Source organism: Haliotis rufescens, unplaced genomic scaffold, assembly GCF_023055435.1.
Source record: "Haliotis rufescens isolate VD_foot unplaced genomic scaffold, xgHalRufe1.0.p SCAF_62, whole genome shotgun sequence".
Lineage (NCBI taxonomy): Eukaryota > Metazoa > Mollusca > Gastropoda > Lepetellida > Haliotidae > Haliotis > Haliotis rufescens.
This window is the reverse complement of record NW_025964353.1, coordinates 480,051-492,744: the sequence shown is the minus strand read 5'-3', so window position 1 is coordinate 492,744 and position 12,694 is coordinate 480,051. Positions and strand designations below refer to the sequence as shown.

At 41.6% G+C, this 12,694-nt stretch overlaps 1 protein-coding gene across 2 annotated transcripts; it reads right to left on the bottom strand.

The window, feature by feature from the left end:
* Positions 1-4,279: 4,279 nt before the first annotated feature.
* Positions 4,280-11,762, bottom strand: LOC124114016 (toll-like receptor 1). Of its 2 annotated transcripts, XM_046474542.2 has the most exons (5): positions 11,037-11,761; positions 10,112-10,153; positions 8,140-8,252; positions 7,277-7,303; positions 4,280-6,225 (listed from the first exon to the last, which is right to left on the bottom strand). In XM_046474542.2, the coding sequence occupies exons 1-5, from the start codon at positions 11,506-11,508 to the stop codon at positions 6,142-6,144; spliced, it is 738 nt and encodes a 245-aa protein (XP_046330498.2). In that variant the 5' UTR covers positions 11,509-11,761; the 3' UTR covers positions 4,280-6,141. The 2 variants fall into 2 exon arrangements, with proteins under 2 accessions (XP_046330498.2, XP_046330499.2); XM_046474543.2 differs by lacking the exon at positions 8,140-8,252 and having other exon boundaries at positions 6,134-6,225; positions 11,037-11,762.
* Positions 11,763-12,694: the final 932 nt, after the last annotated feature.

The following is a 12,694-nucleotide window of genomic DNA, read 5'->3' as shown; positions in this document are numbered from 1 at the left end:
CCTGTATTAACGATCCATAATGTTTCCAAAGCATATCAAAACCTATACTCGTTGTATATTGTGATGTTCTTAATAACTATCATTTTATATGTACCGTTTTTTGAATAACTATATATTCACAGCTAGCTTGTATAGTTTTCCATGACAATTTCAGCAATATGTAATACTGCTTAATAAATGTTTTTTTTATATATACTTAGTCAAATATATCATGCGTACTGTAACAATAATGTAACATTTAATGCCTACCTGTACCTGAAAATATGGAGCAAATAGTTTGAAAATTCGAAACTTATTGCACTGGCAACTTGTATTCAAACTATTCAAACTTGTATTCAGATCAACACCTTCATTATTGACTACTCTGTTATTCAGCAAGTCAATAGGTGCCGTATTACCTTTGTTGCAGATAACGTGGCAATACAAGGGCGTATTTCCTTGGGGAAGTGCACAACGTTCCTACAATGGAGCCGTGATTGAGATTCTTGGTGGGGGATTCTGTGGCGGGTTTAAACCAGCAGAAGACCTGCAACTCCAGATTAACACGGAAGAAGGTATACAATGATATGATAATACTGAAATACATAATTTGCCGGTGGCATCACAACCAATCTTTGAGAACTTACTTGTTGCTAGTTGTACCATGTTTCTACTAAACTCGATTTATCAAAAAGGCATCCATTTGATAGATAGAAAATCTCACCCTCGTGACTTTTGATATCAGTTATATCAACACGAGTTGATAAAAGTGGAAAAACTCAGAGGCTTGCCTACAAAGCATTGTGATGCAATTTCATTGCGGCGATAGCTACAAGGTAGATATCGCTTGATGTCACCCATGCAATATCTCCTGTGAGAGCCAGTTTTTGATGATAAATCATGATCACGTCCAGCGATATTGTTTGAATCACATTCTATAAACATGGTCTGTTTCAGTTCTCGATGCACAGAGCGCAACGAGCTGTTAGACTGAAGGAAGATACTCCGGAAAACACATTTGCATAATCTCAAACCCAACGTTAAACCCCATTTCGCCTCACCTCATCGAGTCACATCGAGTTGCATACAGAAGAGTTCCAACAACACTGAAAGTTCACTCTGATTTGTACGACAGCGATTGTTTTAAGCACTTACTCTTCACCCTGTCCATGTTTACTCATAAATCCCATTAATACATCCTAAACTAAAACTGACATGAAGAGAATGTTGTCGACAAGTGCAGCAACATGTTTATCGAATGGCAAACGAACTTCAGGCGTTACCTTTTCTCAGAAAAAAACATCTGTTTCAAAGACTGATAATTGAAATAAATCTGTTTGATGTTTTCTCGTAATCTTGTTTATGTTTTTAACTTACTATTTATGTGCGATTGTGTCGTAGGTTTTCAAAGACACTGTTCATGACTTAGGTTGTATCTATTTCAGTAACTGATAAGACAAGCAATGTCTCGGTATTAGTGACGTCATGACTGAAGTATGTATACATTACATTCTAACCAATCCGACTCTCTGTTTGTGAGAGTGTGAACAAGGGGAACCTATATGTTGTATTTGCAAGCTTTACTTTCTGCCAGCGAATCAATTCTTCACTTTTTATTGCTCTATCGGATGTTATTATTATATTTCAGTGGTAAATAAACGTGTGTAAGTCGTTCCTTGATTGTTGTAACCATCGTATACAGTTTCGGGATAAGAAACAATATTTAGATATTGAATATACATGAAGTATAAATTAGCTTGTTCCTGCTCTGCAGAATAGAAACACATTTTACTACACCCAGACAGTGTATTTTGGTCATCTCCATTGTCGGTTACAGGTTATATATTCTATTGATAAGCAATACGTTTTTCATCTTCCCATTTTGATAGGAAGATAATTGTTGCAAGATAATATTTTCATATCGTTAATAAATGTATGTGTGTCAACCTTGCTGACTTGTTGGTAAATAGCTGTCTGATGTTATAATTCAACGCGCGGTGATGACCGATCTCTGCCGATTCTGCCATTGCACCTGCAACAACAGCTGAACACTGTCGTCTACATCCTGGTCTGTTGCAGTGTGGTATCATCTTCGTTATACATCTGCAACATTACTAACGCATCACACAACACACTTTGAACTACGTCACCAGGACCCGATCAAGAGTGAGATGTAATGGAGTCTGTCCATACCCTACAACATTGACATCAGGCATATTTGACTAAGCCTATGACTGACTTGATTAATCGATCCTACTGGTGTAGAAAGCTTCCTCCTGATCATGTAAAAGGGCGCCTAACGCAGAAATGCCGTAATCGTCATTTACATAATGCGTGACGGACAGTTCTTTCCCCACGTTGGGGAAGAGGTAAATCTGACGGTGCCAAATTAAAGTTCAGGACGTTTTGGGAGGTAGTTCCCAACTTGGATTCCATTTGAATTCCTGAAAATTGAAGCCATCACTTGCCAGCTGATGGGAAAGACGTTGCCTTCTGCGAAGGGGGGGACGTTAGATGTTTCCACTGCTTTGACTTGTTTAGTTGTCTGGTTGATAGTGGTGAACCTAAAACCCATGTCTCAACATCGTCCGCTTCAAAACGACGTATATTCTAACGAGAGATGATGATCCTGGGGTGTTTCTGATCAGAAATAAGAAGCATTGGAACCCAGCATGCTGAAACCTTGGTCATGCCAAGCTCATTTTCCCAACGCTCCCATGGGAGATGCCAACTGTACTAGGTATGACAATCTTTTCCTCAGCAATTGCAATGGTAAAGGTCTTCCTGATATTGGATCATCTTCGAAGCCCTCTCTTCCCCTCTTGAACTGTGCTGTCCACCTCTTAACAGCGACTGGGGCCGCAGCAGCATTCCCATAGCACCATGTTCACATGGATGACTGTTGGCTGTTCAGTTGGAGATACTGCATGAGAGCACGGTAGCCACAGAATACGTTTTGCTTTGTTTGTTTGTTGTTTAACGCCGCACACAGCAATATTTTAGCTATATGACGACGGTCTGGAAATAATCGAATCTGGACCAAACAATCCAGTGATTGACATCATGAGCATCGATCTACACAATTGGGATACGATGACATACATCAACCAAGTCAGCGATCATGTCAACCTGATCTCGTATGTCGCCTCTTAAGACAAGCATAGTCGCATCCTATGCCAAGCATGGGTTGCTGAATACATCTTCTGATCCTATTCTAATCCTATTGTTCACGGGTAACAGAATACCTAATCACATTGATGCCTGCCGAAATATGCAGCGTGGTTGTGCGCAACCCACCCCTTTTCAGACACTTTATCTTGAAGTTAACAACATGGACAGGTGCATGCACGTGCAAAAACTGACATTTAAAACAAAGCATATTCAATTTGGGCTTCTTTGCCTCTGAAATGAGGTACCGCTGACATGGGGTAATACTGGAAGTCATGCTGAAAGAAATGTATTCTCTACCCCAACAAAATATTAAGATTGGCACCTCTGTGCAACGAAACGTCTGTGTGTCTGAACAGTGACAGAAAACATATTTCACCACTGTCAAACCCTAACCCCGTCGAATATGAAATGGTCAATCAATCAGTGAAGTATGACACCACAGGTGCAAAAAAACCCCAAAGAAGTCATCCTCATTTATTTCAGTACGTGTAGGCCACAGGCCTTTGTGTACATGACATACAGCAATGTACACACGAGTGTGCACTGCTAGATGTAATACATAACGGTGGACATAACATACAGCAATGTACACACGAGTGTGCACTGCATACATGTAATACATAACAGATGGACATTACATATAGGATATATGGATAATTGCAGTACAGAATCCTTTGTAAACTAGGGACATAACATCTCTCCACATTTGCATGGTTCAAACACGTTGCTGTGTTACTGATTATATTTGGACTTGGAGATGATAGCAGTCGTCAAACTTTGTATATTTGGGTATATATAATAATTTGATTCAATGTACATTGCCAAAGGTGAGCTTAGGCTGGGCATATCAACAACAAGTGGTATTCATTTTCAATGTAATCAGAGTACATACATTACAGTTTCTAAATTTCAGCAGAATATTGAACTGTTGTCCTCGCTCAATTGTGACAGCTCAGCCGAAATTGGGAAAGTTAGCCCGATTACATAGTTTGTAAGTAATCTGCACATACAAAAAGTGTTTTTAAATTAGCATAAAATCCAACTAGTCGCTGTGCCAGAGTTGTTGAAAATTGTCTTTAGACGCTGAGAGAGCAGATTAAGAAAAAAAGATTTCTCAACTTGCGGGGGGGGGGGGGGGGGGGGGGGGAGGAGACACAAGGTAGACCCTGTCATCCGGGCACCTGGGCGGCTTCCTGAACCTTCGAACAACGGATGTCATATGGGTTCTCAAAGTGACATTTATAACCTGAAATTGCAACCTGATTTGGTCGAATGAACTCCGCCGTTCCATACTTAAAAGGTATATCGTTATGGGGCTTAAAACATCACCTTTGGTTGTGCTACAATATCGTGATTAAAATTAAACCTCAGTTGACAACGGTGGTCGTTTTGTATTGCCTGAAAATTATTCTTACAGATCACATTCGTTGATTCGCGTTCATTTTGTCTTTGTTTGATGTTTAACGCCGCACTCAGCAATATTCCAGCTATTTGACGACGGTCTGTAAATAATCGACTCTGGACCAGAAAATCCAGTGCTTGATATCATGAGCATCGATCCACGCAATTGGGATCAACCACGTCAGCGAGCCAGACCAACCGATCCCGTAAGTCGCCTCTTACGACAAGCATGGGTTGCTGAGACCTATTCTACTCCGAATCTTCGCGGGTTGCGTTCGTTTTGTATTCCATGTCACTGAAAACTTTCCTAGGATGCTTCACTATTTTGTGAGGGGGCTTTATCGTTGTAAATATTGTTAAATAAACAGTTTCCTTTTTCGGCTACGTTCTGCTTTAATTGTTTCTAGAACTGTTTCAAAGTGGAGAGACTGGTAAAAAATAAATTTTCGAGGACCTGTAATTATTCTGTATGCTTTCATCTGCAGTCTTTTTAACTGTAAACGCAACTCCTTGTCCACAGCCACCCACAGCTTCAATGCCTACTCAAAGTGACGACCTGTCAATACCGTGTACGTCTTAAGAAACATATTTTTAGTCAATGTAATTTTTTCATGGAAAAGATCCTTTTTGAAGTTTTACCAATAATATTTGATATGTGACGGTATTGTCCAAGGCGTTTTAAGATGTTATATGATAGTAATTTGAAGATAATTTGCGTACCTTCACCTGAACTAAGGCTAGCCCTCGTACCTGGTCCTGACAACTTGGGGATGAACGTAAGACGAACTCCCCGATTTCCAGGAATCTGAACTCTCTTCCCTAATACCATATATGTTTTATCTGTCGGTTGGTCTCTTATTAGTAGCTTGGATGTTATTTCTAACCTCATTACCTTTACTATGATACCTGATAGACCCCTTGCCCTCGTGGCCTAGTACTGCTCTCACCTCGGAGGGCTGTGTATCTACTCAAGGATGATACATACTCAAGAATGTTGCCAATTCTTGTCATAACAATAATATGGCAATAATATCTTATTTGTTTAATTGTCCAAATACGTATTACAATTCATGATTTAACTTTTATTTATTTATTTAAGTGACTACAGTAAACTACGTTTATAACGAACACGCTTATAACGAACTGACGGATATTACGAACTTATTTTGTGTCCTGATAATTTGTTGTTTATATGCTGTATGTATGCTTATAACGAACTACGGTTATTACGAACTAAAAATAGTGGTCCCCTCGAGTTCGTTATAACCGTAGTCTACTGTATTATAATTCCATGCCTATAATAGTATCACTTCCTACATAACGTTATTCCCCATTGCTTATGATTTTCCATACCATATACATGTTTGTCTTTATCCGCCATGTCAATGAAGCTAATTTCATTCTTAAGAGAAAAGCATGGGCTACGTTTTATGTGGATTGTAAGATATAAACCCAGTTCAGCCCAGTCACTAACTCTTTTTAAGTTTGAATTCACTGACGGGTTTTTTCCCGGATCTTTTCAGGGTTTTTTTCACAGAGCGTTGTTTCCTGCTTCTATTCTGCACTCTCTCACGAGCTGCCTGTGCGTTCTCAGTGGGTTTTCTTCACGCTTTTTCGCAATAAAGTCCTCTGAACGGCTGCGAAGCTTTCACGGCGGACCTTGTCCAAAAACTTCTGTAAAATACATAGTGGAAGTAAAGACATTGAGATATTTAAGACATATCTGAGTCTGAGTGAGTGTGATGTGAGTGTGTGAAGTGAACAACCCCCCTTCGAACAGAAGTCCGAAGATGCAAGTCTTCGGCGGTTGCCACTTTGGGTGACACCCACGAACACGGGAGTGGTGCTGACACATCACCAGGGAGAAGAATAGACTTCAACTTAGACGACCGCCTCCGTGGTCTTGTGGTAGAACGTCCACCCGGAGAGCGGAAGGTCCGGGGTTCGATCCCCAGCCGCGTCACACCAAAAGACGTTAAAAGTTGGTACTTGTTGTTGCCCTGCCTGGCGCTCGACATTAAGGGGCTAAAATAAGGACTGGTCAGCTCGGAGTCAGTATATTGTGTCTGAGTGAAGTATTCATGTTAAACTGCGGCATGGTATCTCAGCGGGCTAGCACTATAAAACCGGCATCAGTCTGGACTAGTACAAGCAGCACTACTACGTGTTATGTAAGTGCAATAAGGGGCACGGGTTGCCTGGTCGTCTCAGGCGCCGCGATGTGCGTCCCTTGGACACGCCACAAATCTATGATTGTGGGCTCGAATCCCGGTTCGCCCTGATTATGTTTCTAGGTTTGTCAGCACCATACCCGTGCTCGTGGGTTTCACCGAAGTGGTAAACGCTGCATCACTTGGGCTTTCCTACCATATTAAGCTGACACGCCGTGATATAAATGGAATACTGTCACTCACTATAAGTGTAATAATTTTGAACGCGACGTTAAACCCCATTTCACCTCACCTTCAACTTAAACCACATTTCTCATTTTCGGATGCAAACTTTAAACGCGCAATCGCGATGTTGAAGCCCCTGGTCAGATTTTGAGATTCCGGGTCAGATTAGGCCCGAAGTTAGAGCCAAGGAAATGGATCGGGTGGTCAGGCTCTGACTTCACTGATTGTATCACATGACCATGTATAGGACATTTATTATGCTATCTAAGACTGATTTGTCTTGTCCAATCTCAGTTACCTAGAGTGGAAGTGACATGATATTGACTTACCGGTGCTTCGCTCATGTACTTTATGGCCTGAAACAAATATTGGCAGATGAAAAGTAGAAATGTAGAAAAGTAGAAAAGTAGAATCTGACAAAACTGTTGTCGACTGCTCTGTTATAGTCCGTAAATGAATAATGGAAAAGAATACAGACCAGAAATATTCCGTAATTCAGTGATGACTTTAGTAACAGTAATGGTCGAGAAATGGTTGAGTCATCAATTAATCAATAGCTAGGAGTGAGTGAGTGAGTGAGAATGGTTTTACGCCGCTTTTAGCAATATTCCAGCAATATCACGGCGGGGGACACCAGAAATGGGCTTCACACATTGTACCAATGTCGGGAATCGAACCCGGGTCTTCGGTGTGACGAGCGAACGCTTTAACCACTAGGCTACCCGACCGCCCCCAATAGCTAGGAGGATCAGGATACAGGCAGCCACGTGGTATGGTGTGTTTTAACAAATCATTGGACGTTCAGAACCTACAAACTGTACAACAACACCATTGAGTTGGGGGTGACCGTAACCAACAGCATGGGTTTATGGTGCTGACTTCACATGCACAACTAGTAAATGTTCTAAAACTAAAATGTTTGTTTGTTGGTTCGTTGTTTAATGCCGCACTCATCAATATGCCAGCTATACGATTGCAAGCATCAGATAGCATGGCCACGCGATCCCGTTAGTCGCCTCTTACGACAAACATGGGTTGCTGAAGATCAATTTTAAGCCGGAGTTTCGCGGGGCACTTAAATGACGTCCCTGTTTTCAGTCCAAGGCATCACAAGCTCTAACGGTTAATGCTGCCTGGCCTGACCGGCCCTGCGACAAACAAGTATGACAATACTAAACAATACTTTATTTACCTTAACTTTGTCAAAGTTATTCTGGGAAAGTGTAATGTCTCTCCGAAAGCAGCACGTCAAACTCGCAATCTCGCGAATGGCGGGTCCCTTCAGATCATCAATACTGATATGATCTGCGGATCAGAAACGAAACTGGGGGGGGATAAACGAGGCTGAAGTGTTTGCATAGCATGTCAGAATAATAGCAGTTCGACAATTTCCCCACAAACCAGTAGTGTAGCAAATGTGTAAACACATAACTAAACAAGCACATACAATAAATATATGCTATTATTAGCTTTTAACAACTGACATTTTAGAGGAATGTACTTTTTCTTCTTACAGGCACAGTGTATCAATATTTACAGACGAGCGTATCAATATTTACAGACGAGTGTATCGATATTTACAGACGAGTGTATCGATATTTACAGACGAGTGTATCGATATTTACAGACGAGTGTATCAATATTTACAGACGAGTGCATCAATATTTACAGACGAGTGTATCAATATTTATAGACGAGTGTATCGATATTTACAGACGAGTGTATCGATATTTACAGACGAATGTATCAATATTTATAGACGAGTGTATCAATATTTACAGACGAGTGCATCAATATTTGCCTGTCATCAAATTACTACGAACAAAAGCTTTCGGTGAAATTTGAGTCAGGTGTATATAGAACCACATGTTTCATGTGCTCCTGTGCGATAATGTGCCACCTACACCGTAGAATGGAACGAATGTTATCGAAGCACATGATTCATGTGCCGTTCCTGTGTCATGGCGTACCACCGGTTATTCAAACACAGGACTCAGGATGAGTTATTGTGCTATGGCGTACCGACGACACTAGATAATGGAGCACATGTTATTGAAGCACATGATTCATTTTGGGCTTCTGTCCTATATGGTGCCACCTCTAGTAGAGGATTGAACACGTTTTGATATAGCACATATTTGATGTTGGTCTCCTACATTATAGCGTGACACCTATCCTGGAGAGTGGAACACGTGTTTTTGAAGCACATGATTTATGCTGGTGTCCTGTGATTAAGCGTTCCGCCTATACTGGAGAGTGGAACACGTGTTTTTGAAGCACATGATTTATGCTTGTGTCCTGTGATTTAGCGTTCCGCCTATCCTGGAGAGTGGAACACGTGTTTTTGAAGCACATGATTTATGCTTGTGTCCTGTGATTAAGCGTTCCGCCTATACTGGAGAGTGGAACACGTGTTTTTGAAGCACATGATTTATGCTGGTGTCCTGTGATTAAGCGTTCCGCCTATACTGGAGAGTGGAACACGTGTTTTTGAAGCACATGATTTATGCTTGTGTCCTGTGATTTAGCGTTCCGCCTATCCTGGAGAGTGGAACACGTGTTTTTGAAGCACATGATTTATGCTTGTGTCCTGTGATTAAGCGTTCCGCCTATACTGGAGAGTGGAACACGTGTTTTTGAAGCACATGATTTATGCTGGTGTCCTGTGATTTAGCGTTCCGCCTATCCTGGAGAGTGGAACACGTGTTTTTGAAGCACATGATTTATGCTTGTGTCCTGTGATTAAGCGTTCCGCCTATACTGGAGAGTGGAACACGTGTTTTTGAAGCACATGATTTATGCTGGTGTCCTGTGATTAAGCGTTCCGCCTATACTGGAGAGTGGAACACGTGTTTTTGAAGCACATGATTTATGCTTGTGTCCTGTGATTTAGCGTTCCGCCTATCCTGGAGAGTGGAACACGTGTTTTTGAAGCACATGATTTATGCTGGTGTCCTGTGATTTAGCGTTCCGCCTATACTGAAGAATAGACTGTTTGTATTGAAGCACACGCTTGACTCTTACATGGTAACAGACCACCTATACCAGAGAAAGAAGTACGTGGTTCGTGTGTGGCTGCTATAATGGTTGTACAGAGACAACTCAATGCTGCTATCCTAACTAGGCCTGGCATTGGACATTTCATTAAGATGATATTTTCTTACCTTCTCTTGTGCAGAAGGGCTTGAGTTTTGGAACCCTCACAGCTGGAAATAATCATAACACATGTCATTTCCATACGATGTTTACACTTAAAGGGCAAGTAAAGTCACCATTTGCAACTTCATCACAATTTTTTGGCCAAAATTACATTTGAAAAAGGGATATAAAAAAAGACGATGAAAAACGACAGGCGAAATCGTGCACCGCAACTGAGGGGATTCCCTTTACTGAGGTTAAAACGGGTTCCGTTTAACGCGCTGTGCAATTTCAACGATCTGCCTGCTTTTTCCAATAATTTTATGTCACCTAATTCCTTAACAAGATTGAAGATACCTTCAGTTGTCTACTCAGGGGATAATCTCTGACTGGCATTCAATAAAACCCTCATAGTTCTTCATATCGTTGGATTTGTTTGTTTGTTGTTTAACACCACACTCAGCAATATTCCAGCTATATGACGTCTGTCTGTAATTAATGGACCAGACAATCCAGTGATTGACATCATGAGCATCGATCCACGCAATTGGGATAAGATGACATGCATCGACCAAGTCAGCGAGCCTGACCATCCCGTTAGTCGCCTTTTACGACAAGCGTAGTCGCCTTTTACGGCAAGCATGGGTTGTTAACGACCTATTCTAACCCGGATCTTATCGTTGGAAGTAAACAGCATTTCGCTCCAACACGAATATGTCATGTACGGCAGATTCTATGAAAAGAGAGGGGTGCTAGACGACTGCAAATAATTAACATGGTGTGCGCGCGCGCGCGTGTGTGTGTGTGTGTGTGTGTGTGTGTGTGTGTGTGTGTGAATTGTGTACAGCTACGTGTTTATTATGTTTCAGGGTGGCCATGGTTGATATCATCCAGTCATGAGGGCAGTACCAATAACATTCGCCATAAATGTGTTAAAGGAAGTTGACCTACCTGGGGAACACAATCGCTCCAGCAGCTGAACAAACCATTGCTTCTTTGTTGCGTCAACCATTTCGAAACATTTCAGACAATCGGGAACAGCGACAGATTTTATCATTAAGGGTACAATGCTGCCGTTGTTGTTAATGCTGTATTGAACAGCTAGATTTAGCTGGTACATAGACCACTTAGACTGTACAAACTCCGGCGACAGCACCACAACTACATGATGGGAGTTTTCGAGAAACTCCTGAAACAGATCTGTGATGTACTTCCCCCCGCAGCTGAAATTCCGATCGTATTCACCACACTTAATTCCATACTTCTCCGACTCCAGAGTGTTGATCCACTTCATGACCCACTTTGTGTCAGCATTGGCATGGCAGAAATACGCCACATATTTCTTGAATTTTCTGTTGCACTCCGCCATTTTGAAATCACAAAGTTTGTCACATTTGGGTTGGTCGACCAACATCGGGCTCATTCTGGTAGACTGCAGACGAACTATAGTCGGTGTCACCTACAGTGGGTACAATCATCGAGTTCTCCGTCAAGAGGCTGGGACAAATGTAGTTGACAAATGGCGTTGTGACAAAATGATTTTATCTGCGTATTAATATTTTGTCCTGGAATAAGTCCACGTCAGGCTGAATACAGCACGTGAACCGGAGTCTCTGGCTCGAGTCACTCGCCGTGTTCCGGCTGTGACGGATATAGACGTTATCACATGTGAGTGATGAAGTCCTGATGTCCTGAAGGCGACTCGAGGCAAGATGTTATGTTTGTTCGTCGTTTAAACACTGCACTCAGCAATATTCCAGCTATATGACGGTGGTCTGTAAAAAATCGGGTATGGGCCAGACAATCCAGTGATTGACAGCATGAGCATCGATTCACGCATTTGGATATGGTGACATGCACCAACCAAGTCAGCGAGCCTGACCACCCGTTAGCCTCTTACGACAAGAATAGTCGCCTTTTACATCAAGCATGGAAGCGTGGGTTGCAAGTGGTTCCCTGATGGCAGTGGACTATGTTGCTAGAGCCATATAGAGCTCTTGACAAATGAAATGAAATGTCTGCCTTGTCACTCTAAAACTCTCAATTCATTGACCACCGGTGAAAGTTTTGTTCACAATTTCATTCCACCACTCTCGTGACCCAGATCTTAGCCCACACAGGAAATAGGAGAGATTTCCTCCAGGTCTTCATATAGACAGACCAGGAAGGAATGGTCAATTCTCTTCCTTTAAGGGGGAACAAAATATGGAGCTGCACACATCAATAATATAATATGTGAACACAAATCTTTATTTTTACATACATGAGTAAATTTACTCTCCATGCAATTACGCTCTTATATGTATTTCTGCCCCTGTGAACAGGGCTGTCCATGCCTCCAAAGGATACTGGGGAAGACTGATCAAAACATGAGATATTTCTATTATCATTCCTCATTCCTGATTAATCACTAATTGCTATATGCTTGTCTTAAGAGGCGACTAACGGGATCGGATAGTCAGTCTTGCTGACATAGTTGATGCATGTCATCGTATCCCAATTGAGTAGCTCGATGGTCATGATATCAATCACTGGATTGTCTGGTCCAGACCCGATTATTTATAGCCTGCCATCATATAGCTAGAATATTGCTGAATGTGGCATGAAAT